This window comes from Trachemys scripta, chromosome 14 (genome assembly GCF_013100865.1).
Source record: "Trachemys scripta elegans isolate TJP31775 chromosome 14, CAS_Tse_1.0, whole genome shotgun sequence".
NCBI lineage: Eukaryota > Metazoa > Chordata > Testudines > Emydidae > Trachemys > Trachemys scripta.
In genome coordinates this window covers 36,811,463-36,839,022 of record NC_048311.1, presented here as the reverse complement: position 1 = coordinate 36,839,022, position 27,560 = coordinate 36,811,463, and the positions used below count along the sequence as shown (strand labels likewise).

Here is a 27,560-nt window from a genome sequence, read left to right as displayed (position 1 = left end):
CTGCAGGAATCACGGTGTGATCTCTGTGCTGCTTGGATCTGTCACACACCAGGCAGATGGGGATTTCATCCTCTTTGCAGAACAGTTTTAGAGGCTCCTTGTGTTTCTCACACAGTCTCTCTGGTTCTGGTTCTTTCCCTGTCTGCAACCTGAGTTCTCTGGCTGCTTCCACAATAGTCCTGAGCTGCCTGTTCAGCCTGAGGTTCCTCTGGGGAAAGAGCTTTCCGCATTCCGGGCAGGAGACGTCTGTATCGAATCCCTCCCAGCACTGGGTGATGCAGGCTCGGCAGAAACTGTGATCACAGTCTAGAGACACCGGATCTTTAAAATACTCCAGGCAGAGGGTACAGGTGATTTCATCCTGGAGAGTTTTTGCTGGATGTGCAGCAGCCATGGCTTCTAGTGCAGGAAAGAGACCAGAGAGGAGTTTAGTTTCACTTCCTTCTGCTCAGAATGGGCTGGCTGAACTTTGCCTAGTCATTAGGCATTTCCTTTCTGGGTGCGGATTCCTGTTGTTTGTTTTTTGTTGACTGTAAAGAACCTTTGAATGAAGTGTGATGAGCAGGGCCCTACCAAATTCTCCACTGTGAAAAACGCCTCACGGAATGTGAAATCTGATCTCCCCCATGCAATCTGTCTATTGTTGGGGAGAGGCAGAGCTGGGGGCACTCCAGCTTGGGGCTCCTACCATGTGCCGGGTGCATGTCCCGGCCCAGTCTGGGGAGGGATGGGTCTTTATATTCCCCTGCAGGAGCCGCTTCTGAAGTCGGCTCAGACCCCCCTCTGGGAACCTCTCCCGGCTGCAGGAAGCTCTGGGGCTGCTGGTTTGGAACCCAGCTCTGAAGGCAGTGTACAAATGAAGGTGGCTGTCAGCCCCTGACCAGGGCAGAGAGGCTGTGGCCCCAGCTGTCAGTCCCCAACCCGGGTGGAAGGCTGCCAGGAACACTCCGCCCCCCCCCCCCCCCCCCAATACCCTGCCACCCTGATTTCTGCCCTGCTGCTGGTGATGTTGCTGGTTCTGGCTTTAGAACTGGGTGCCTGGCCAGCAGCCACTGTTCTCCGGCCACCCAGCTCTCAAGACGGAGCCCCTGCCAGCAGCATCATAGAAGTAAGGGTAGCAATCCCACAACTCCCCTACAATAGCCTTGTGACCACCCCCACCACCACCACCACACACACACACAAAACCCTCTTTTGGGTAGGGACCCCCACACAATTACACCACCATAAAAACTTCAATGGTAAACACCTGAAACCATGAAATTTACTATTTAAAAAATCCTATGACCATGAAATTCACCAAAATGGACCCTGAATGTGGTAAGGACCTAGTGATGAGTCCAAATTGACACTAACTCCTCCAAAATGTTGCAGATACCCCCACTGCCCTGCAACCTGCCCTGTCCTTTAGTCACTCACTTGTAAAAATTAGAGCAGGAACTAGCACCCAGGGGATCCTTCGTCCTGTGCTCAGGTCGCTACAGCACAATTCCTCCTGAACGGAGCACAGACTCTGCTTAGCCACAGGCCCAAGGGAAGGGGAGATGGGAGAACTGTAGGTACCGCCGGAATGTGCTAGAAACTCCTCAGTAGTTACCTGATCCCTGGCAGTTACACTCTGTCCAGAAGTTACCTTGTTAGTGGAGTCTTTCAACTTTTATCCTAAGCAATAAATGGTCTCATCTGAGTGTCCGGGTCCATCTGCGCTCAGTGATTTTACCTCTAATGACTTTAATCAGCAGGTGAATGCCCCCTTTGTACTGCAGCTGGTGCGGTCAGTGTGAAAAAGCAAAGATTGTATTCAGAGTTATCCTGTGACGGCCCTGGTAGGAAGGGGAAATACCAGCCTTTGTTATAGAAACACTTCTTCCCAGCCTCAGAGCAGGTGCAACACAGGCCATGGCAGCGAATCTGTTCCCTCAAAGGTCCTGTTCATATTCTTCAACTCTGCCTTGGAGAGACCAGCTCTGGGGATAAAAGGGGAATTGAGACTCTATGGCCAATTTCCTCTTTGGCTTCCATGCTCTGAGGGACAGCAGGTTCCCAGGTGAAGTGTTGTAGAAATATGACCACTAAGAACTAGACTGAGACACCAACTCCCCCCTCCCCAGCTCATTCCACACAGGTCTCCAAACAGTCCTCAGGTGGGAAATACTCTTGACCACTGCTGCCCTGGGCTGACTGGTAACCAGGGCCCCAGCAGTGACAGGCCCATATTCCATCCCCACTATCCTGAGGCAGCCAGTCCCCCAGGGATGTGACATCTCTAGGAAATACTTGAGGTCAGTCCTTCCCAGTGAATGGATAATTCCACACTCTTCTATAAAATGGTGAGAACCTCGGAATGAAGTTTATCATAGAGATTTGTATCCAAATTGTGATCTTCCCCACACATTTTACTATAGAGCCTTGGGGAGACGTGGTGCTAACATCATCTCCTAGTATCAGGGAGTAGCTGTGTTAGTCTGTATCCACAAAAACAACAGAGTCCGGTGGCACCTTAAAGACTAAGATTTATTTGGTCATAAGCTTTCGTGGGTAAAAAACCCTCTTCTTTAGATGCATGTAACTTTCTGTAACTTTCACTCCATGCATCTGAAGAAGTGAGGTTTTTTACCCACGAAAGCTTATGCCCAAATAAATCTGTTAGTCTTTAAGGTGCCACCGGCCTCCTTGTTATCATCTCCTAGCTCTTTCCCAGCATTGTGAAGTATGAGAGGGAATGAGAGAGCCACGTACCTGCTCAAGATGCTTCTGACATCCTAGAGGAGAGAGAGAGAGAGAGAGAGAGAAAGAGAGAATTTCAGTCCCACCTGACACACACTTCGAAGTCCAAAGAAGGGATTTATCAGGTATGGGGAAAAGAGGTCCTGCTTTGGACCCAGGGCCGTGGATTCGCTGAGCTAATGGGGTTTTTGCATCTCTAATATCAATGTGTCTGTGAGTCTGTTTCCCCATGTTAAGTATCCTCACACCTTCTTGTCAAACTGTCTGAAGTGGGCTGTAGCCCATGAAAGCTTATGCTCAAATAAATTTGTTAGTCTCTAAGGTGCCACAAGTACTCCTGTTCTTTTTGCGGATACAGACTAACACAGCTGCTACTCCGAAACCTGTCAAAGAATAATGGTCATTCACATTTCAGGAACGCACACACTGAGTTACACTGTGATCTCTGACTGCTGGACTGCCGTGCCCATGTTTTAGGAGCAGTCCTGTCCTTATGGTGGGATCTGGAGTATTTCTAACTCACTCTCACTTGCAGGAATTCACTCGCTGGCTTCTGCCACTTCCCCACCATCTCACTGGTCAGCTCACTGAGACGGGAAATCTCCTCGGAGAGTTTAGTGATATTTTTATTCTGTATCTTCACAATCTCCTTGTCCAGCTTCTCCAGCTGGGCCAGCAGGAGTCGCTCTTGTTCCTCCAGGAACCGCTGCAGTTGCTGAAATTCAGACACAATCTTCTGCCTCTCGGTTTGCGTCTTTCTGCTTTACCCCCAAGTGGACATGCTATCTCTTAAGTTCAGACAGCTGCTGGAAGCAACCTGTCCTGATGCAGGGGGAGGGGGAAACCCCGACATCAGCCCCCACCTCCCTTCCTGGCTCTGGGCAGAACAGAGTCTCTCTCTCTCACATCCACCCCTGCCTGCCTGCCTCTGTGCTCCTATTGTGGGACGCAGCAGGAGCATTCCACCTTAATGATTTGGGCTTTGTTTCCCAGCTTTGAAAGGGGAGAGGCGCAGGCCTGCTGAGTTCCAAACAATGAGCAGAGTGGTCACTGCAGGCCTTGTGGGACACCCCCCGGAGGCCAATTACGAGGTGTTTACACTGGCACTTTGGCGATAAAACCTTTGTGCCAGAAGCCTTCTCCTTCCCGTGGAGGTGGTTTTCTTACAGAGCTGCAACTGAGGCCTTTCGTGGCAAAAAGTGACTTTGCAGTGTGTGCACCTCCGCTGTGTCAGCGCCAACAGCTGGCTTTTGGCGGAAAAACTTGGCAGTTTAGACCAGGCCATAATTCGATCTGTAGGTTGCCCCTGCCTCTCCTTATTGCTCTGATTCACAACACCCCTCCATCGGGCTCTTTACAAACGAGGTTAATTATGATGGGCATTTATCAGGTATTCCTGGCTTCGCTTCTCTCCACTCAGGCTGTGTCTCCACTGCCACTTTCAGCGCTAAAACTTTAGTCGTTCGGGGTGTGAAAAAACACCTCCGTGAGTGACAAAAGTTTTAGCGCTGAAAAGCTCCAGTATAGACAGCACGTTATCACTGGGAGCCACGTTCCCGGCAATAAAGCTACCAGCCCTCATTCAGGGTGGTTATTTTTCATCGCCAGGAGAGTTCTCCCCATCGATAAAGCGTGACTATACTGCCCACGTCACAGCACTGCCACGGCTGGGGGAAGAGGTGGGGCTCAGGAGGCAGGTACAGGGAATAGTAGTGAAGAAAATGCAGGGATTAGGGGCACAGGAGGGGAGTGCACGGATTGGGGTGAAGGGGGCACAGTGCACAGCTTGGGGGGAAGGGAGGGGGGGAGCCCATGAGGGCACCAGGGCAATGTGGGAGGGACACTAAATGCAAGTTCACCAGTGTGCCATTGTCCCTAAAGCCAACCCTGACTGGGGAGACCATACTATAAACCCCGCTGCTGTGGGAGTGGGGATTGAGTGGTTCCATTTGATATATATTTTAGTTTTCATTTTTTAATAGTTTATTTGATTATCACAGTAATTAAAGCCATTATAATCTGTTGATTGTCGGGCGATGTGCCATAAAATCCAGGTATTCCAGATTGCAAACATCTGTCACACAGTTTGATGGCTGGTGTCACACACGGGCAGGTTTGGAAGGTGAGAAGTAAAGTGACCCAAGTAGCTCTCTCCCGAGCACAGCTGGACAATCCCTGAGGTACACGTTTATATGAAGCACATGGCCCAAGGTGCAGGCTGGAGAGCAACATACTACAGTAGGATCCAGGCTACCATCCTAGTCACGTACACAGATATCCCCAGTGGTGCTGGATTGACACAGGCAATTTAGGGGGGAAATATCCCATGTGTGCCTTCAAAAATCACAGCTGGGAAATTAAAGGGAAATAGACAAGAAGAATGTTTTATATGTTTCATTGACCTTAAGTAAATGTCAGGTTTAAAAGGAGCGGAGAGGGAACTTTCATCACCAGAACACATGATAAAAACATCCACAAATTGGAAGAAGTGTTGTTCTGAAAGGCACTAAAGTGGAAATACTGTCCATGAACTATGGGGTTGAATTAATGTTACAGTCTCACTTTCAGAAACATTTTATACATCTCCAGCTCCATCTCCATCTCCCTCTCTCTTTCCCTTTCCTTTCATTTCACCCTGTTTTACCCATCGTTTTCTCTAGCACTGCTTCTCCAGCTGTTTATTTCCGAGTCTCCCTAAGACTATGTCTACACTGCGCACCTTACAATGGCGCGGCTGTGTGGTGAGGTGCGCTGTGTAGCCGCTCTATATTGCCAGGAGAGAGCTCTTCTGGCAACAAAATAAAACCACCTCTAACGAGGGGCGGTAGCATCGTCACCGGCAGCGTGGCTCTCGCCGATGTAGCGCTGTCCACACCGGCTCTTTTTGTCGTTATAACTTTCGTCATTCAAGGGAGTGTTTTTTCACACCCCTGAGTGACAAAAGTTATAATGATGAAAGTGCCAGTGTAGACATGGCCTAACTCACCGTTTCTCAAATGTGGCCACCAAGGGGGTTTCCTGCTGCCACGACAGCTTCCTGGGCGGTGATGGGGGAGGGCAAAAGCATCGGCCTCTCTTCCTCCCTCCCTGATGCTCCTGAATGTGCCACTCTGCACATCTCCGGAGACAGGTGGGGCACAGCGCTGAAGGAGCTAGGTGACTTCTCTACCTTGGGGAGGGGATGGGGGGACTTAGTGGGGGGGGGCGGTGGGGAGTTAGGGAGCCTTGCTACAGACTAGGACTGCAGCCATGGGGCTTCAGACTCCAATCCCTGGCCGTGCGGCAGCAGGCTCCGATCCCTGGCTCTGGCTGCGTGGTGCCGACCCCCAACCCTGCCAGCAGCCGCTGGCCCCAGGTGATGACCTCGTCCGTGTGCTCCGACCCCCAGCCCTAGTCATTGACCCAAAGTGCCGGCCCCAGTTGCCAACCCTGAGCTCCAGCGGCTGCCGGCCCTGGGTGCAAATCCCCAGTTCTGGCCTTGGGCTCCAACGGGTGCAGACTCTGGATGCCAACCCCTAGCCCTGGCCATGCGGCAGCAGGCACAGACCCCAAGTGCCAGACCCAAACCCTGGCGGCAGCCAACTGCTGGCCACGCGCTCCAACCCCCAGCCCTGGCCGCTGACCCCGGGCACGGCTCCTAGATGTTGATCCTGGGTTGCGGTAGGTGCTGGCCATAGGCACCGATCCCCAGCCCCAGGTGCAGATCCCCAGCCCCAGTAATGCAGCAGCGGGCACCAACCCCTGGCTCCGGTGAATGCTGGCCCAGGACACTCACTCCTAGCCCCAGATGTAAGGCAGCAGGCGCGGACCCCAAACGACAACCCTGAGTGCCAGCCCCCAGCTCCAGTCACACAGCAGTTGGTGCTGGCCCACGGCACCGACCTCCAACCCTAGGCACCGACCCACACCTCTGACCATGTGCTGACAGTAGCGGGGCCCCACCTCCATCGCCCCGGCCTCTGATGCCTCACCCCCCACCCACCCATCCATCCTCCCTGGCCCCCGCTGCTTCACCCCCACCCATCCATCCATCCATCCATCCATCCAGGTCTTAACTTGCCAGGACTTGCTGGGAAAAGTGATATTAACAAACATACAAATACCACTTTTCACAGCAATAATAGTGACTTTTAAATCTGTAATAGAATGACCAGGGAGATTGAAGTGTTCACTTACTGGCTTTTGTATGTTACCATTCCTGATGTCCGATTTGTGTCCATTCATTCTTTTGCGGAGGGACTGTCCGGTTCGGCCAATGTACATGGCAGAGGGGCATTGCTGGCATATGATGGCATATATAACATTAGAAGATGTGCAGGTGAATGAGCCCTTGATGGTGTGGCTGATGTGGTTGGGTCCTCTGATGGTGTCGCCAGAGTAGATATGGGGACAGAGTAGGCGACAAGGTTTGCTACAGGGATTGGTTCCTGGGTTGGTGTTTCCGCAAAAGAATGAATGGACACAAATCGGACATCAGGAATGGTAACAGATTTAAAAGTCACTATTATTGAACAAAACTTCAGGAACAGACTTCAAAGAGAAACAGCAGAACTAAAATTCATTTGCAAATTTAACACCATTAATCTGGGTTTGACTAGGGACTGGGAGTGGCTGGCTCATTACAGAAGCAGCTTTTCCTCTCCTGGAATTGACACCTCCTCATCTATTATTGGTTTCAGAGTAGCAGCCATGTTAGTCTGTATCTGCAAAAAGAACAGGAGTATTTGTGGCACCTTAGAGACTAACATCCGAAGAAGTGGGCTGCAGTCCACGAAAGCTTATGATCTAATAAATTTATTAGTCTCTAAGGTGCCACAAGTACTCCTCATCTATTATTGGGAGTGGACTACATCCACCCTGATTGAATTGGCCCTGTCAACACTGGTTCTCCACTTGTGAAGTAACTCCCTGCTCTCCATGTGTCAGTATATAATGCCTGCATCTGTAACTTTCACTCTATGCACCCGAAGAAGTGAGGTTTTTACCCACGAAAGCTTATGCCCAAATAAATCTGTTAGTCTTTAAGGTGCCACCAGACTCCTTGTTGTTTTTGTCCATAGGTATGTCCCTGCATGCCTTGCTGAATCACAAGGTGTATCTGCCTTCTCTCAAAGGGTCAATTGTATAGCTGATGGTCCTTAATGGGCCATCAAGCAGGCTAGGGAGACCTGATGCCAACTTGTCTGGGGTGTCACCCAGAGGCATAGCACAAGTTTGAAATACAGACAATATAGAGCCAACACTTATAACTTTAAATAAAAAATTTAAATACAAAATATACAGAGAGCATAATCATAACCAGCAAACTATAACCTTGTCTTAGACACCTTATTTTACCCACTTTATACAGGATTTGGTACCACTACAGGACCTTGGTTGAACCAATGATCTATATGGTCCCAGTTCATGTCAACAACGTCACAAAGGCTAGAGAGGCTGATTTAAGGGCCTGTGGGATATTCCCCCCCACCCACTCCCGGTATCTCAGGGACACAGTCTGAGCCGGGATCCCCCCACCCAGAGCCAGGGTCGGATTCTCACCCCAGAGACAGAGCCCAGCGGGAAAGTGAAGATCGGGGCGTTGTCACCAGCATCGATAAATGTAACCTGCCCCCAGTCACAGTCCAGACAAACCCGGATCCTGCTGGGGGCCCGGCTCAGGGGCAGGGGGGTCACAGGGGAGGTGAGAGCCAGGAACTGTCCCAGCCACCGCTCCACAGCCCAGATCTCCCCCTCAGGGCTACGGCTGATCTCTCCCTTCCTCCTCACAGACTCTCTGGCCACCCCCACAGCCCAGAATCGCCCATCCCCCACCTCTACCTCCCAGCAATGTCTCCCCGAGGTGAATCCCTCACAGGCCAGCACATAGCGCACAGCGTCAAATCTCTCAGGATTGTTGGGCAGTCGCTGCCGTGTGTCTCCCAGTCTCACACTTTTCTGATCTTCAGACAGGACGAGTTGGGGATGAGCCGTGTCTGGATCCAGAGTCACATTCGCTGGGGAGAGAGAATCAGAGCGTTAGGGGCAGAGCTCAGCCCTGGGGGAGGCTGGGACCATTTCTCACACTCCCCAGCAGCCCTGTTCTGGCTGGAACAGGCCTGGATCCCAGGGAGCTGCCTCTGTCCTGGGCACCTGAGACTGAGCAGAGATGTCATTGCAGCTCCTCAGTCTTTAGAATGGGACTCACTTCATTAGTTTTTCATTTGCTTGCTGAGACTTCAGCTCCCAACTCCCCCTGCTGGGGCTGCTCCATTCCCAGCATCAGAGAGACAGCCGGGAAGGTATCAGAAGCTTTTAGTGAGGCTGGAGCAGAGGAGGCAGGTACCAGCTTTAAAACGCAGAGGCGACCTCCCTCCCCTAATGCAGCCTCCACTCCCAGATCAGGGAACAGAGAGGAAGGTGCAGCATTGGGGAAGAGCCACTTAAGACCAGAAAGTAGGAGGTGGCATTGGGTGGGGTAACCCCATCCACAGCCCAGAGAGAAGGGAAGGGGCAGCATCAGAGGGAGAGCGTCTCCCCAATCCATGAAAGAGTGAGAAGCTCCAATGGGAGAGCCCAGCCCTGCCCAAAGGAAAAGTAGGATGTTGGAGAAGAGTGATGGGGGAGACCAGAGAGGCTGACTTTGTAATTTTCCGGGGTGGGTGCTTGACCCTCCACTCCGCCCGAGACCCCGCCCTGATTCCACCCCTTCCCCGAAGGCCTCACACCTCTGCCCCACCTCTTCCCACCCCCGCTCCACCCCATCTCATCCCATTCTGCACCCCCCCTGAGAATGCCCCGCCCTAGCTCAGTCCCCTCCCCGCAGCGCCTCCTGCACACTGTTTAACAGCTGATTGCAGTGGGCGAGAGGCGCTGGGAGGGAGGGGGAAGAGCTGATTGGAAGAGCCACAGGCGGGTGGGAGGTGCTAGAGGAGAGTGGGAGGAGTGGCCGCTGGTGAGTGCTGAGCACTAACTCTTTTTTTCCTGTGGGAGCTTCAGCCCCCGAGCACCCACGAGTCGACGCCTATGGGGGAAACCCCCTCGGCCAGGATATAGGAGAGGGATGTGTCAGTCCTCAGGGGAGAGAGCTCTCTACTCATTCCTCTCAATATAATATTAAAAGTCCTGTCAATGTCTAGGAAAACCCCAGGGCCAGAGTTAAGGGTGTTTGGATGTAGTTCAGGGAGACTGTTTTTGTTCATCAGCATGGGCATGAACTCAGCACCAATGTTAATGTCAGGATTGTTTCTGTGACTTTAGCTTAGGGTCTCCTCACTGTTCAATGTGTTCATTTTTAGGGCTCTGTGTGTCATGGTCGCTGTCGATTTGGTTGGTAACTTTAGCTACAATCTCATGAAGATCTTTTCTCTGGAATCTCACCCTGTCTGTGTGCTCCTACAGGTTCCCCTCTTCTTGTCTCCAGTGCAGACGGCAGAGTGTCTAGAAGGGGAAAGGAGAAAAGAGATGGGATTTCAGGCTTTCATATTTATAGCAACATTCCCACTCTGAACTCCTAGAACTGTGTTTCAGTTATGACAGAGAAACAGACCGAGAGGCACAGAGACAAACTCAGGTATTTAATATAAACTAATCTGAAACTTTATCTTTTCTCTCTCATTCAGGCATCTCACAGAAATGGAAGCCTCACAACCATCCCAGAACATACAGAGATTTAATTTTTCCTCATCATCCCCTCCCATTCTTCAGACTCCACTTGGTTTCTCCCATTCATTTACTGCATTTTGTTGTAACCTAGACCCAGATCATGCAAGACATTGGCATAAAAGTAACTTTACCCACTTGGGTCCCTTTGACACTAACAGGATTTTCAGAGTTTGCTAAATCCTGGCTCTGATTGTGAGCTGTTGGGTCTGTTTGCCTATAGTCTCTACAGAGAGCAGCACGACGGAGACTTCGTCCTCCATAGGCAGAAATAGGAATAACAATAAAATCATTTTATTCATGTGGACATTGAGGCAGGGGAAGGTTGGCTCCATGGGCCAGATCCAACCCTGTACGGGCAAAAGGAGAGAGGGGGAGGGGTCATTTGTGACTCTGCTGTTCAGTGGCTGCAGGGGCCGGTGCAGACCTTGGCACAGGCTGAGGAAGTTCTGAAGCAGCCAGAGTTACATCCCTATGACAATGGCCCCGTGTGTCTTGCCCAGTGTGCAGAGTGTCAGAGGCCCAGCTTTACACTGCCCACGTCCCTCTGTCCCTCGTCCACCCCCTCCCTCTTCCTCCCGCCCTCACCCCTCTCCCACCCCATTCCCAGCCCTCTCAGGAACCTGCCTTGTGCCTGCACCTGCTGTGGAGGAGGCAGAAGAGGCTTCTGTGCTGGAGGGATACGTCTCCGTAGGGGAGGGGCTTTCTCCTTCCCCACAGCCCATGTGCCCAGACTAGCTGCAGTACGGGACCAGAGCACAGTGATAGACTGGGTCCAGCTTTAACAAGTGGCCTTTAATTTACAATCCCGTCCTGTAGGCACCTGGGCCCTGCTTCTCAGAGGGGTTGGGCACCTGCAGCTCCACTGACACCACCTGCAGCTGTGGAGGCTACACAGCTCTGGAGCACCTGCCCTGCAGTTCTCGAGTTGGGAGAGAGAAACTGAGGTGCCCCAAATTAGGCCATTTTTACTAAATATGGGCCTTAATATTGTGACCTTTGGTAAATCATGAATCAATGGGAAACATCCTGACACCTGGTCCCTGCTACATCTGCTCCATTTGTCTGCTTTCCACTAGTTATTATGTCAGTATTGAGAATTGGTACAAGGGTCAGACTGAGATTGTGCATTTATACTGACTGACTTTGGCCTGGTTAGCAGTTAGCTTGACATAAGGGTAATGTTGCCTTAAGTGACCTTCTTATTAAGTGATGTGTTCATAAGTTGCTCTGTGGGACAAAGAGATGTTTTGACCACACAATGTGCTTAAAGACACCAGGCACCCAAAATGTAGTGCCAAGGAGCAGTTAGCAAAGTCCGAAAACCCCCAGGCGGAGACAAGGGTCAAAGTGACCTATGCATAATCGGTGGTAATTAGCAAATCAGAAAAGAGAATAATAACATGGAAATTGCTTGGACAGCAAAAGCCCTGAAAATTAAAAAGTTCATGCATGTGTATTGTATGAGCCACATAATATACTTAATAGTCATAAAACTCAAAGAGGATTGGAAAAAACCCTTAAATATATTAGTTGGATGTATATAATATATCAGACATTATAAGTGTAATGAGAGCTTCATAGGAGAAATCCACCATGACACACCTATGTCCCAGAAGAAGGCAACTGGCCAGTATGTCTTTCAGTATGTCTGTCATTTCTTACTTTCATAGTAATTGCAATCGCAAGGCACGCTTTTGGTACAAACAAAGGTTTCAATTAATGAACCTGAGTGACTTGGACTCCAAGTGTGTGGCATTCTCATCCAACAATTAAAGAGAAGCATAATCTAATTGTGAACCAATTGGCCAGAGTCATAATCCTCCAACAGTCTCAAAGGCTCATCCCAATTTCCCCTCCTAGATCCCTTCTAGGTACCTTTGAACTTCCTCAGAGTCTCCATTAGAGCAACAGTTTTCTGGGAGAAATCACTGAGTCTCTTATTCTGTTTAGGAGAAATCTCCAGTGGCTGCTGGAACTTCCCTTTCTCACACCTGGACAGAAACAATGTCACATGGTTATATTTCATTTAGTGACTCATTATAAGTTCTTGCTAGTGAGATGCTGCTCTAATGGGCTTGGAGTTAGAATTCCTCTACTTCTCCCAGCCTCAGAACAGGTGCAGCACAGCCCATGGCAGTGAAACCTTCCCCTCAAAAGTCCCATTAATATTTTTCAATTCTGGCCTGGAGAGATCTGCTCTGGGGATAAAAGGGGAACTGAGGCTCTGTGGCCAATTCACTCCTTGGCCTCCATGCTCTGAGGGACAGGAGGTTCCCATGTGAAGTGCTGTAGAAATCTGACCACTAGGTACTAGACTAAGACATCAACTCCCCCCTCCCCAGTTCATTCCACACAGGGCTCCAAACAGTCCTCAGGTAGGAAAGATTCTTGACCACTGCTGTCCTGGGCTGAATGGTAACCAGGGACCCAGCAGTGACAGGCCCATATTCCATCCCCACAATCCTGAGGAAGTCAGCCCCCAGGGGTGTGACATCTCTGGACAATACTTAACGTCAGTCTTCCCCACTGTATGGGAAATTCCAGAGTCTTCTGTAGAAGGGTGAAAACCTCAGGATTAAGTTTATTGGAGAGATTTGTATCCAACATGTGACATTCCCCACACATTTTGCTGTAGAGCCCTGGGGGGATGTGATGCTAACATCATCTCCAATCTTCTTCCCAGCATTGTGAAGTGTGAGGGGGAGTGAGAGAGAGCCACGTACCTGCTCAGGGTGCTTCTGACATCCTAGAAGAGAGAGAGAGAGAGAGAGAGAGAGAGAGAGAGTATTTCAGTCCCACCTGACACACACTTAACATTCCCAAGAAGGGCTTTTGCAAATATGGGGGAAAGAGGCTCTGCCCTGGCTCCAGGGCCACGTGTTCGCTGAGCTTATGGGGCTTTTCCATCTCTAATATCTCTGTGTCTGTCACTCTGCAATGTACAATAGTAATTCACATGTCAGGAATGCACACGCTGAGTTACACTGAGATCTCTGACTGCTGGAACCCAGTGCTTATAATTTAGCAGCTGTCCTGTCCCTGTGTGGGGATCCTGGATGTTTCTCACTCAGTCTCACCTGCAGGAATTCACTCGCTGGCTTTTGACACTTCCCCTCCAGCTCACTGATCAGCTCACTGAGACAGGAAATCTGCTCGGAGAGTTTAGTGGCATTTTCATTCTGTATTTCCTCAATCTCCTCATCCAGCTTCTCCAGCTGGGACAGCAGGAGTCGCTCTTGTTCCTCCAGGAACTGCCGCAATTGCTGAAATTCAGACACAATATTCTGCCTCTCGGTTTGTGTCTTTCTCTGTAAACAAAAATAGGGAAAGAGCTAGTCAGAGACATGGCTGGAGCCTGGGGTCCTTTCACAGTGCGCTAAGAGTGCAGGAGGGAGAATTTCTTTGCAAATTCTAAATCATCTGACATGAACAATATCCTGTGGTTACTAGAGAGGATTTTCTCACACCTTTCCACGTTCCCATGTCTGACAGGACAGTACGTTGCCGATGGCCTCGGAGACACAGATCGAAAGCCACAGGAGACAGGACTCAACACTAGAGCTGGGTGACATTTTCTGCACTAAATTTTTTTTCCAGGAAAAATACAGATTTGTCGAGCTTGAAACGTTTTATGAATTCCTGTCAATATAAAGGAATTCCTGTCCATGAAGGTCAATATGTACAGCTTTCCTCTCGGTGTCTTTTTAGGGAAAGGACCCAGAATATTCACAGCTACATACACAGATGATCATGTTGCCCTTTTCTAGGGAGAAAATTTTTGGGCCCTCTATATGGATGTGTGCACAAGTGTACACACACACACGCACACCACACAGTATCCCAGGATCATGAAGCAGCAGACAAAAGTCCACATTCCCAAAGGCCACAAAGCAATCATTCATAAAGTGACATGTGAAGGAAATAACCTGGAATAATAGAAAAACTGTAACTAAAGAGAAAGTGACTTAAGAAATAAGGAGGATGTGAGCTGTAGTGACAATAAGAAAATCAACATCTCTGGACAGCACCCTCAGGCAGACAAGGGGAATGACAGGAATGGAGAAATTGTCAGAGCACAAAGGGACTGTAAGCCAGAAGCGAGCGGAGGGATAGAACCGAACACATCACACCCAGGAATACGTGGCTTTTTTTAAACTGGAACTCAGAACAGTAAACAAAGATCACACAAGAGGATTCATCAAGATATAACTAAACATCCTCCAACCTCTGGGCTGACTGAGGCAGAGAACTGTGAAATGAGGAGTGAACGTGTAACAGTGGGGGTTTGTTCTAATGGGTTGGATTTTCTAATTCAAAATTCTGTTATTTCATTCATGTTAATTGTTACGTATGCGGTGAGTGTAATTAAAGTAACAGTAGTTAATATACAGTAGATAAGAATAATAGTTTACAGCAATTTATGGCCGTGGTTTTCAACCTGTGGTCCGCAGACCCAGACAACGTCTAAGAGATCCGCAAAAGACTTAGACTGAAAACTGATTGAACAGAATTCAGCTACACACAGACAATCCGTTTCCAAAGGAGTCCGCACCTCCATTCGAAATTTGCAAATGCAAAAAGGTTGAAAACCACTCATTTACGGTGTAAGCCTAAGTAGTAATTCCTGCAAAAAAACCCCAATTTTGATTTATTTGTGATTATTCCCCACTGAACGGATTTCTGCTTTACCCCCGACTGATTGAGATAAAACAGAATTGGGCCTCTAGATTGCCCCGGCCGCTCCTTATTGCTCTGATTCAGAACGCTCCTCCATCCGGCTCCTTACATATACAGGTTAATAATGGCAGGCACCTACCAGATATTCCTGGCTTCTCTTCTCTCTGCTCACTTTACATCCCAGCAGCTTTTCTCTCTCTTCCCTCAGAGTCTGCAAATGGGCCTGAATTTTTTCCTGAAGAAACAGAAAATGATTTGAGTGGTGTTATTTTTAGTTTTAGGAGTGTGTGTGGGGCAGGGCGGGGGAGGCTTTTCCAACACAAACAAACACTCTACTGATGAGTGGAGAACTCAGTTTATGATATTAAGGAAGTGGAGTCATATTAATAGACACTGGGAGTGTTTTATTTTCAGACTCTTTGAAGTTGTTTGACCTGGTTACTCCACTGATTTACACCAACAGGAAACTGGCATCACATACTTGGACACGGCGAGCGGTATGTGTGTGGGAAGAGTTCGAGGGGGAGGAAGTTGGGGAGAAGAGGGGCGCAGCGAGTGGTGGGGACCTACAGAGAGGGGTGGAGTGGAGGTGACGAGCAACTCACCAGGCAGCGGTGGGTGGAGGGGGCCTCGGGGAAGGGGCAGAGCGTGGACAGGAAGAGGCGGAGCATAGGCGAGGCCACCACGGCCTAAGCATCTTAGCTCCTCCCCTTGCGTATTATACCCGCCGACTATCGGAGATTGGGCCATAGACTCCTCCTAGTGCCTGCTGCCACTCAAGCACCTAAAACATTCCCCAGAGAAAAGTACGAGCATCTAAGTCTGCACCAGAGAAAATGGACAGCTTTGAAATCTGGAATGGTGGCCACCCATGATGACCTAAGTATCGCGATTGCAAGTGTATGCAAACACAAAGCTCTTCATTTGTCCCCCACTCCAACCTCCGGTTGTTTCTTTAGCCACCTGCTGCATATCGTCTTCGTTAGACTCTGCCTGTGAGCTCTTTGCCTGACTTGTCTGTACGGTGCCTGGCACAACGGGGCCCTAATCCCTCATGAGGGACAGAGATGCTACTGTAATAGAAATCAGTACATTCTATTGATTATGAATGATTATTATTGTTATTAATGTCAACATGGAAACTTTATGGGCACTGAAATCTATGGCCAAAATTTCCAAACAGAAATTTTCAGGACTGGGACTCTCTTCCTATGCCCTCAGGAGACATGGAAGAGGGACGATGCTGGTCACAGGGTGACTGGCCCTATAACGGGAGAGGGGTCTCTGTCCCACCTGTGATATAGCCAGTTCTCCTCCCCAGGTGGGGAAATTGGGGAGCAGTGACCGGTGGGATAATGTGATTCAACCAGGCTTGGGGTAGGTAAAACAGAGGCCTATGGAGAGCCAGAGGGAGGAGACCTGTGGAGAAGGCAGAGGAGGCCTTGCAGCTTCCTTGTGGTGATAAGGCCGAACTCCAGACTAGAAGTCCTGCAAGTCACTGCTGAGAGAGCACGGGTTATACTGGCCCCAAAAAGTCTTTGTGGATTATTTCTGGAAACCTCAGAGGGAAACTGAGGCAGAGCCCCAGGCCAGGAGGGGGCACTCTGGAGGCAATGACCCTGCTACATGCCCCATTGCTCTGCTGCCCCCTCCAACTCAGTCCCTGCTTCCTGCATCAGACAGATTGGCTAGGCTCTGCAGGATGGGAGCTCCACTCCAGTCCCCTCCTACGTCTCATGAGGGAGGGTTCAGCGCAGCTCCCTCGGTTCCTGCCTGGGTGAGAAGCTCTGCAGGAAAATGATGAAGGGGATGTGGGCCAAGAGGGCAGCCCCAGCTACATCCTTCTGCTCCCTCAGCCCCAAGGACAGGAGCAGCACGGACATGGTGTTAATAGCTTTGGGAGATGGTGGAAGTGGGGAAGGGCAGAGAAGGGGGGTCACTGCCCAGGACTCCACATACGGGGAGCAGGAGGAGTGGGATGCGGGTTACTCACTCCCCCCACACTCCAGCATGTTAGCCTTAGCATATTTATTTAGGGCCACACTTCTCCACCTGCACAAGCTTTCGGAGAATTCCCAGTTGCTGGGAAACCTACTTCGGCCTGAAGTCCCTCGTTCCTCTCCAGTGGAGGCTCACTGAGTGACTGTTTGGGGCTTAGGGAAACCCTAATGCTGGGGGAAGGTGAGTTTCCCAAGGTTCTGGCTATAAAAATAACAGTTGGTCGTTTCCTACCTTGAATTCTTCAGCAGCTTCCTCTGCAGGAATGACGGTGTGATCTCTGTGCTGCTTGGATCTGTCACACACCAGGCAGATGGGGATTTCATCCTCTTTGCAGAACAGTTTTAGAGGCTCCTTGTGTTTCTCACACAGTCTCTCTGGTTCTGGTTCCCTCCCTGTCTGCAACCTGAGTTCTCTGGCTGCTTCCACAATAGTCCTGAGCTGCCTGTTCAGCCTGAGGTTCCTCTGGGGAAAGATCTCTCTGCACTGAGGGCAGGAGACGTCTGTATCAAATCCCTCCCAGCACGGGGTGATGCAGGCTCGGCAGAAACTGTGATCACAGTCTAGAGACACCGGATCTTTAAAATACTCCAGACAGATGGAACAGGTCAGTTCATCCTGGAGAGTTTTTGCTGGATTTGCAGCAGCCATGGCTTCTAGTGCAGGAAAGAGACCAGAGAGGAATATAGTTTTATTTCCTTCTTGTCAGAAATGGGCTGATTGAATTTGGCACAGTCATTAGGCATTTCTTTTCTGGGTGCGGTCTCATGCTGTTTGCTTTTTGTACATTGAAAAGAATCTTTGATTGAAGTGTGATGAGCAGGGCCCTTCCAAATTCACCACTGTAAAAAACGGGTCAAGGAATGTGAAATCTGATCTCCCCCATGAAATCTGGCTATTGTTTGGGAGGGGCAGGGCTGGGGGTGTGACATTATTGACACAAACTGGGACCATATAGATCATTGTTGCAACCAAGGTCCTGTAGTGACACCAAATCTTGTATAAAGGGGGTAAAATAAGGTGTCTAAGACAAGATTATGATTTGCTGGTTATGATTGTGCTATCTGTATGCATCTATCATTTTTGTATTTAAAGTTATAAGTATAGGTTCTATAATGTCTATATTTCAAATTTGTGCTATGCTTCTGGGTGTGGAAGCAGAGAAAGAACTGACAGGAAGGGGATTGCAATGCATAACAGTTTGTTAGCAAGAGTCAGGCGAACTGTAACCCTAATAACGCGAGATTTGTAGAAGCGAGGATTGTGAGAGGCGAGTGGGAAAGAACTGTGTGAGAAGTTGTTGCGACCTTGTGTAGATCATATGGAATGTAGACTAGAGTCTAAATAAATGAGGAAAATAAGATATCAGGATGACCTACGTATAAACAAAATGCAGCTGTTGCTCATTATTGTCTGTAACAAATGTATAAATGCTTGCTGTAATTGTTTACCTGTTGAGAGACCTGCCTAGGAGGGGGAGACCCTGTGTCCTAGTGCACTCTCTCCCTCTATGCAATTGATAGAGAGAGAATAAAGTATCTGACTTGGCTGTACCCAAACAAAAAGTGAGAACTGTGTTTTTCTCCGACAATCTGGGGGCTCGTCCGGGATGGCAATGCCCAAAGAGGCACTGGCAGTTGTTGCAGATCATTCCCCTTCGAACCCCATGGCGCCACAATAGAGGTAGGAGACCTTTTGAAATCTCTATTGGGGTGTCGGAGGAGGACTGTCCGTGGAGCTGTCTGTCCCTGTTGGGCTCACGCCATCCAAACTTATTGACTGTGCAGCAAGATCAGATGCAGAGCGGTTCTGTTTTGCCACCCCCAATACGGTAGTTTTATGCGGTTCTGGGGAACTGTTAGTTTGGCCACCCCCATATGCATAAGGGAAATGCATTAGATACGCACCGGTGCTGAGGGGTTTTTACCGCCTGAAGAGGGGTTGTTACCGCCTCATAGTGTATTGAGTCCGGACACAAGGTATAGATGCATCGTGGTATTTAGAAATAGATGCCTTGGGGGGGGGGGGGGTACACCAGTGTGAATGAAAGTTACCGGAAGACGCCCAGAGTATTCTGCGAAGTCGTTTGGCTCGTGACCAGAACTACTCTAACACAAGCCCAGTAACTAGAGGATCTTTAGAAGATCTGACCCATGGTAGGCTGACTCAGCCTGGCATCGTCCGGCGAGGAAGCTACCTGGGTCTAGGAGTGTGTGAACCCATCTTCCCTCCCCTTTTCCTCTCTGTGTGAGCCACTGACAGTCTGTTCATCTCGCTGGATGCAAAGAGAGTGAGCGGTATTGTCTCTCTGAGACTAGCCGGCGCTCTTTGCTGAAGGGAGGTGTAGGAGGGTCATGGCCATCCTCGTTAGCCTCTCCTGTGTGAGTACCCTGTAGGGAGAGATCCTTAGTTTCTGAGCCACTAGTGCAGACAGGGCGTTCTCCCTCTGTGTGTGATTGGAAAATGGGTGGGGGACAGTCTAAGCATTCCCTTTCACCCCCTAAGGGTACCCCAGCTTATTTCATGTATGTACATTATGGTCCTAAAACCTGCAGGTATTTAGAGAATTGGAATCATTACACGCGTGAAAATCCATCTAAACAATGCCCACTAGAAGGTACCTTCAATCTAGATAAGATCATACATCTCAGAGGAGCTTTTAATCACCAAAAAAAAGCCTCTGACACACAACGTCTATTGAGGAAAGGAACGGGTTAATTTGAAATTCAGCTTGGTCCAGAGATAAAGAGAAAGTTGCTCTGCGTTCAACATGGGTGACACCCCAGACAAGTTGGCCTCGGCTCTGCCTAGCCTGCTTGATGGCCCATTAAGGACCATCAGCTATACAATTGACCCACTGAGAGAAGGCAGATACACCTTGTGACTCAGCAAGGTATGCAGGGACATGCCTATGGACAGTACTCTATGATTTTTCTATGCCATGTGCTGGACAGCCTGTCTTGGGCCAAAAAAAACAGAGTCAACATGGCAAGAGACTATAAAAGGCTGCTGCAGCTCCTCCATCTTGTCTTCAGTCCTGCTTCTTGCCTCTGGAGGGACTTTGCTACAAACTGAAGCTCCGAACAAAGGACTGAATGACCCATCCCAGCCGTGGATGTACTCCAGAGACTTGATTTAAACCTGCAGTTTATTCCATCACTGCTACAAGCCTGAACCAAGAACTTTGCCATTACTGTATGGAATTGATTCCATTTAACCAATTCTAGCTCTCATCTAGAGCTTTTTCCTTTTATGAATAAACCTTTAGATTTTAGATTCTAAAGGACTGGCAACAGTGTTATTTGTGGGTAAGATCTGATTTGTATATTGACCTGGGTCTAGGGCTTGGTCCTTTGGGATCGAGAGAACCTTTTACTGGGGTATTGGTTTTCATAACCTTTCATCCCCATAACGAGTGGGACTGGTGCTGATACTGGGAAACTGGAGTGTCTACGGGAATTGCTTGTGTGACTTGTGGTTAGCCAGTGGGGTAAAACCAAAGTCTTCTCTGTTTGGCTGGTTTGGTTTGCCTTGGTGTGCAAAGGAACCTCAGCCTGGGGCTGTAACTGCCCTGCTTTAAGCAATTTGTCCTGAATTGGCACTCTCAGTTGGGTCCCACCAAAGGCAGCATCATTACAGGGGGCACCCCAGCTGGGGGCTCCTACCATGCGCCGGGTGCCAGCTGCTAGTCCCGGCCCAGTCTGGGGAGGGATGGGTCTTTCTATTCTGCTGCAGGGGCCGCTCCCGAAGCCAGCTCAAACCAACCTCCGGGAACCTCTGCCAGCTGCAAGGAGCTCTGTGGCTGCTGGCTGGGAGCCCAGCTCTGAAGGCAGAGCAGAAGTGAGGGTGACGGTCAGCCCCTGACCAGGGCAGAGAGGCTGCGGCTCCAGCTGTGAGTCCCCAGCTGGGGTGGAAGGTTGCCAGGAACTCCCAGACATATGGTAACCCCTCCCCACATACTCTGCAATAAGGTTTGTGATGCAGTATGGAATATGTGACACACTTTCTGATATTATTGATACCTATATTATAAAAGTGCAATGAATCTTACCAGATATACCGTGTAAGGTATCAGTGGAAAAGTTACGATTTGCTAAATATGATAATCACGCTTATATGTTTGTGTTGCCTTTGTATCGTGAGTTAGGAATATGTGTGGTTTATCTGTATTTCAAACTTGTGCTGTGTATCTGGGTGACACCCACAGACAGATTGGTATCAGCGCAGCCTACCCTGTTCCATGGCCCATCAAGGGCAATCCACTGTACAATGGATCCATTGAAAGAATCCAGGGGCTACACTCTATGAGTCAGCAAGACATGTAGGGGCATGCCTATGGACAGAACTCTAAGGCTTTTCTATGTGCTTTGAAGCTTGTGTTTGGGACACAGGAAGTACAAGCCACATAGCAAAAATAATATAAAAAGCAGCTGCATCGTTTCCATTTTGTCTTCAATAATCCTGCTTCCGACCTCTGGAGCAATTTCTCTACAAACTGAAGTTCTGAACAAAGGACTGGATGACCTATCTAAGCTGTGGATGTGTTTCAGAGGGACTCTCAAGACAGCAAACTCACCAATACTGCTAAGAACCTGATATACGGACTTTGAACTCTTATGTATGCACCTGATTTCTTTACCATTTAACAACTCTCTTCTTGTTCTTTCCTTTTCTTTTACAATAAACCTTTAGTTTTACACACTAAGGGATTGGTTGGCAGACTGATATTTTGGGTAAGATCCAAACTAATACTGACCTGGCAATGTGGCTGACCCTTTGGGGTTCAGAAGAACATTGTCTATAGTGAGCAGAGTTTCAAATAACTTCTTACTGTACTGGACCTAGGTGCTGATTGGGAGCCAGAGAGCTGGAATGCAGTAAAGGGGGCTGTGTGATTTGTTTTTTTCAGCTTCTTGATAACCAATTTGGGGGATCAGGAGCACAGTTTGTGACAGGTTGGTGAGTCTAACTTCAGTGTTATCCACCACTTACAGGAGAATCTGTTCTCCTTTTGCAACCTGCCCTGACCTTGGTATTTTCACCGTGGGCTACCCTGGGTCACAAGATTAAAATGTTCCCTTTTGGTTATTCAGTTTGAAACAACTTTGTCTCAAAGTTTATTTTACATTACATTAACAGCTATAATATACAATGAAAAAGTCAAAATCAGACTAGAACTGTACAATTTTATTGAAATGAAACATTTCAGTTCACTCCAAATTATTAATGTGTATTTAGTGTTGCAGGGAGGTTTTTTTTCCCATTCTGATTCAGTACAAAATATAAAAATGGAATTTCTCACAAAAAGGACATTCTGGTTCCTGACCCGCTCCAATGCAAAGCACCAACTCCTTCTACATGTTACTAGACACATCCAGCAACCGAGCCACTGAGGCCTGGTGTACACTGGGTGTGTGTGGGGGTGAAATCGATATAAGATACGCAACTTCAGCTATGAGAATAGTGTAGCTGAAGTCGACGTATCTTAGATCGACTTAGAATCACTTACTTCGCGTCCTTGCAGTGCGGGATCGATTGCCACCACTCCCCCGTCGACTCTGCTTCCACCTCTCGCCGTGGTGGAGTACTGGAGTCAACGGCAGAGCGATCGGGCATCAATTTATTGCGTCTACACTAGACGTGATAAATCGATCCCCGATAGATCAATCACTACCCGCCGATCCGGCGGGTAGTGTAGACGTACCCCTAGACAGCAACATCTAAAGACCTGTAACTGAACTCTCGTGCCCACATCTCTAGCTACTCCTTTGCATCTCCTTTAGTGAGACAGCAATGGAATCCTTTCCAGTAACTACACCCAGTCTCAAAAAAGATTTATTGCACTTGGAAAAGGTGCAGAAAAGGGCAACAAAAATGATTAGGGGTATTGAACAGCTTCCATATGAGGAGAGGTTAATAAAACCAGGACTTTTCAGCTTGGAAAAGAGACGACTTAGGGGGGGATATGATTGAGGTCAATAAAATCATGACTGGTGTGGAGAAAGTAAATAAGAAAGTGTTATTTACTCCTTCTCGTAACAGCATTGTGAAGTGTGAGGGGGAGTGAGAGAGAGCCACCTACCTGCTCAAGGTGCTTCTGACATCCTAGAGGAGAGGAAAAAGAGAGAGAGAGAGAGAGAATTTCAGTCCCACCTGACACACACTTTGAATTCCAAAGAAGGGATTTAGCAGATATGGGGAAAAGAGGCCCTGCCCTGGACCCAGAGCCATGGATTCGCTGAGCTAATGGGGTTTTTGCATCTCTAATATCAATGTGTCTGTGAGTCTGCAAAGAATAATGGTCATTCACATTTCAGGAACGCACACACTGAGTTACACTGTGATCTCTGACTGCTGGACTGCCGTGCCCATGATTTAGGAGCTGTCCTGTCCTTATGGTGGGATCTGGAGTATTTCTAACTCACTCTCACCTGCAGAAATTCACTCACTGGCTTCTGATACTTCCCCTCCATATCACTGATCAGCTCACTTAGATGGGAAATCTCCTCCGAGAGTTTAGTGATATTTTTATTCTGTATCTTCACAATCTCCTTCTCCAGCTGGGCCAGCAGGAGTCGCTCTTGTTCCTCCAGGAACCGCCGCAGTTGCTGAAATTCAGACACAATCTTCTGCCTCTCGGTTTGTGTCTTTCTCTGTAACAGAAAAGGAGAGAAAGGGCTGGTCAGGGAAATGTATGGTGGCTGGTCCTGTGATAGAGTGCTGAGTGTGCAGGAGGGAGAATTTCTTTGCAGTTTCTAAGTCATCTCTGACACTGAACAGTATCCTGTGGTTACTAGAGAGAGGATTTTCTCACACCTTTCCATTTGGCCCCATAATCTCATAAAGGCACTTTCCCATGTCTGACATGATTCGGATCGTGCGTTATCGATGGCCTCGGAGACACAGATCCAAAGCAGCAGGGGGCAGGATTCAGCACTAGAGCTGGGGGACATTTTCTACAGTAAATATTTTTCCAGAGAAAATTCAGATTTGTCAACACTGAAATGTTTCATGATTTACTGTCATTGTCACCCAGTTGTTTTGTTACAGAAATAAATAAATAAATAATCAAAACATTTTCTGGTTTTAATTTGTTCCATGATTTTAAATTTCAAATGACTTTTTGTTTGAAGATTTCCTTTTTTATATATACTTATATATTTTAAAAGATATGGTCAAAATTGGAACAAAATATTTTGATTTTGTTGAACATGAAACATTTCGTTTGACCAAGAAAAAGTCAAATTTGTGATTTGCTGAAAATTTTATTAAAAAAATCATTTTTGGTTCAACCCTTTTTTTTTTTTTTTTTTAATATTCAGCAAGTGAAAAAATATCTGGAATTTGCCCAGCTCTACTCAGAACCACATTGACAAAGGCAGGCGAGAAGACAAAAAACAAATGAAGCTATGACACAAAAAACTGCAGACTCAAGCAGAGAGCTCTGCATTGGAGATATTCAGTTCACATTGGGAAGATTTTTATCACAGCCACAATGGCAGGAAACTAATTCATTAATTGAAATGAAAGCTTAGAATCTGAAGAGGAATATGTTTCCCTTTTCTAGGGAAAGGAGTTTTCAGGCCCTTTGTAGAGATCTGTGTGCACACATACACATAGACACACACACACACAGTATCCCAGGATCATCAAGCAGCAGACAAAAGTCCACATTCCGCAAGGCCACAAAGCAATCATTCACAAGAGTGAAATGTGAAGGAAATAAGCTGTAATAACAGATAAACTTTAATTAAAGAGAAACTGACATAAGACATAAGCAGGGTGTGAGCTGTAGTTACAATAAGAAAATAGTAAGGACTGTAAAACAACATCTCTGGACAGCACCCTCAGGCATACAAGGGGAATGACAGGAATGGAGAAATTGTCAGAGCGCAAAGGGACTATAAACCAGAAGGGAGCGGAGGGATAGAACCCAACACATCACACCCAGGAATACGTGGCTTTATTTAAGCTGGAACTCAGAACAGTCAAGAAAGATTGTACAGGAGGATTCTTCAAGAGTTAACTAAACGTCCTCCAAACTCTGGGCTCACAGAGGCCAAAAACTGAGAGAGTGCAGAGTGAACGTGTAACACTGGGGGTTTGTTCTAGTGCGTTTGATTTTCTAATTAAAAATTCTGTTAGGTTATATGTATGAATTGTTACCTATAAAGAGAGTGTAATTAAGCGAATAGTAGTTAATATATAGTAGATAAGAATAATAGTTTACAGTAGCGTATGGCAGTGCTTTTCAACCTGTGGTCTGCAGGCCCCTGGGGGGTCCGTGCACTATGTCTAAGGTGTCCGCAAAAGAAAAACTGACTGAACAGAATTCAATTATACAGACAGACAATTGATTTCCAAAGGGGTCTCTGCGCCTCCATTCAAAATTTCCAGGGGGATCCGCAAATGCAAAAAAGGCTGAAAACCTCCGGTTTATGGTGTAAGCCTAAGTAGTAATTCTGCCAAAACAACTAATTTTGATTTACTTGTGATTATTCCCCACTTACGGAATTTCTGCTTTACCCCCGACTGACTGAGATAAAACTAAGGCTCTGTCTACGCTGCCAAGCTTTAATGAAACCGCTGTTGCATACCCACTCTAGCTCCTTGTGTCGCTGGAGCGCACCCACACTAGCAGCTTTTGCATTGACACAGAGAGCAGGGCACTGTGGTAACTATCTCACCATACAACTGGCCGCAGGATGCTTTGGGAAGGGTTTGCAATGCCTCATGGGGCAGGTACAACATCACATGATGCAGGTTTCTTAATCCCATTGTTCCATGGGCATCCTACTAGATTGCCAGCCACTTTTCAACTGAAGTGTTGGGAGGGGGGAGGAGGAGTGTGTGACAGGGAGCATGTGTGTATGGGGCAGAGGGAGGGAAGAGAGAGACAGACAGTGTGTGTTGGGGGAGGGTGACTGTGTGGACATGCTATCTCATAAATTCAGACAGCCGCTGGAAGCAACCTATCCTGAGGCAGGGGGAGGGGGAAACCCCGCCATCAACCCCCACCTCCCTCCCTGGCTCTGTGCAGAACAGAGTCTCTCTTTCACATCCACCCCTGCCTGCCTGCCTCTGTGCTCCTATTGTGGGACGCAGCAGGAGCATTCCACCTTAATGATTTGGGCTTTGTTTCCCAGCTTTGAAAGGGGAGAGGCGCAGGCCTGCTGAGTTCCAAACAATGAGCAGAGCGGTCACTGCAGGCCTAGTGGGACACCCCCCGGAGGCCAATTACAAGGTGTTTACACCGGCACTTTGGCGATAAAACCTTTGTGCAAGAAGCCTTCTCCTTCCCGTGGAGGTGGTTTTCTTACAGCGCTGCAACTGAGGCGTTTTGTGGCAAAAAGTGACTTTGCAGTGTGTGCACCTCTGCTGGGTCAGCACCAACAGCTGGCTTTTGGCGGGAAAACTTGGCAGTTTAAACCAGGCCATAATTGGGCCTCACGATTGTCCCTGGCTCTCCTTATTGCTCTGATTCACCATGCTCCTCCATTGGGCTCCTTACAAATGCAAGTTAATTGTGATGGGTACGTAGCAGGTTCTCTTCTCTCCACTCAGGCTCTGTCTACACTGCCACTTTCAGCACTAAAACTTAAGTCGTTCAGGGGTGTGAAAAAACACACACCCCGGTGTGACAAAAGTTTTAGCACTGAAAAGCGCCAGTATAGACAGTGTTTATCACTAGGCGCCACGCTCCCGGCAATAAAGCTACCATCCATCATTCGGGGTGGTTATTTTTCATCGCCGGGAGAGCTCTCCCCCAGCAATAAAGCGTGACTATACTGCCCACGTCACAGCACTGCCAAGGCAGGGGGCAGGTGTTGGGGCTCAGGAGGGAGGTGCAGGAGGTAGAAGTGAAGGGGGCACAGTACAAGGGTTCAGGGCTCAGGAGGGGCGTGCAGGGGGTAGGAGTGATGGGGTGCAGGGTTTAGGGGCACAGGAGGTGAGTACAGAGGTTGGGGTGAAGGGGTGCAAGGATTACAGGCTCAGGAGGGAGTGCAGGGGTTGAGGAGTGCAGGGAGTAGGTGTGACGTTATGAATGTAATATAATATCCCATTGAAAGGTGACAGGGCCAGAAAGAGTTAATTAACTCACAGACTGACCTGACCTATGGCTGAACCTTAAGGACTGGTTAGGAAGATATGTAAATAAATAGAGCTTGAAATGCAAGTCTGCATTGTTAGAGGTAGAAGGGTAGGTGTTTGCTCAGGTCTTGTCATGTAAGCAAACAAGTCTTGTCTATTGCTATAACTTTAATTCAAAGATCAAAAAAAGGAATATTAACATTTATGATGATACTTGAGTGAAATAGTATTATTGTCTATATGTCTTTTTGAAGGTTGTGCTAACCTGTATCTGAACTGTTTAATGGATGAATTACCCTGTGCTAATTGCCAGGATGTTTGAAAGAAGGAGAATTAGGCCTATTGTTTTCTCAGGCCGAAAGGCTGCTGGAAATGTATAAGAACCCTGGGACACGATCCTACTTCATCTCAGATCTGCTTTG

The 27,560-nt window shown here is 48.2% G+C and overlaps 2 protein-coding genes across 3 annotated transcripts in view; both read right to left on the bottom strand.

Annotated features, from left to right (window-relative positions):
• Positions 1-17,834, bottom strand: part of LOC117886949 (zinc finger protein RFP-like) — a 34,763-nt gene extending 16,929 nt beyond the window's left edge. Inside the window, exons 1-7 of one of the 2 annotated variants that reach the window (XM_034789131.1) lie at positions 17,281-17,834; positions 15,188-15,283; positions 13,449-13,679; positions 13,095-13,117; positions 12,247-12,362; positions 10,087-10,146; positions 8,033-8,723 (exon numbers count right to left, since the gene is read on the bottom strand). In XM_034789131.1, the coding sequence (XP_034645022.1) occupies positions 8,212-8,723; positions 10,087-10,146; positions 12,247-12,362; positions 13,095-13,117; positions 13,449-13,679; positions 15,188-15,283; positions 17,281-17,697 (1,455 nt within the window). In that variant the 5' untranslated portion in view covers positions 17,698-17,834 and the 3' untranslated portion in view covers positions 8,033-8,211. Of the gene's footprint in view, positions 1-8,032; positions 8,724-10,086; positions 10,147-12,246; positions 12,363-13,094; positions 13,118-13,448; positions 13,680-15,187; positions 15,284-17,280 lie in introns of those variants that run through there. The other variant, XM_034789130.1, reaches the window with a different exon arrangement.
• The window catches only part of LOC117886991 (zinc finger protein 445-like), a 731,357-nt gene that overhangs the window by 53,149 nt on the left and 650,648 nt on the right, over positions 1-27,560 (bottom strand). The window lies entirely within an intron of this gene.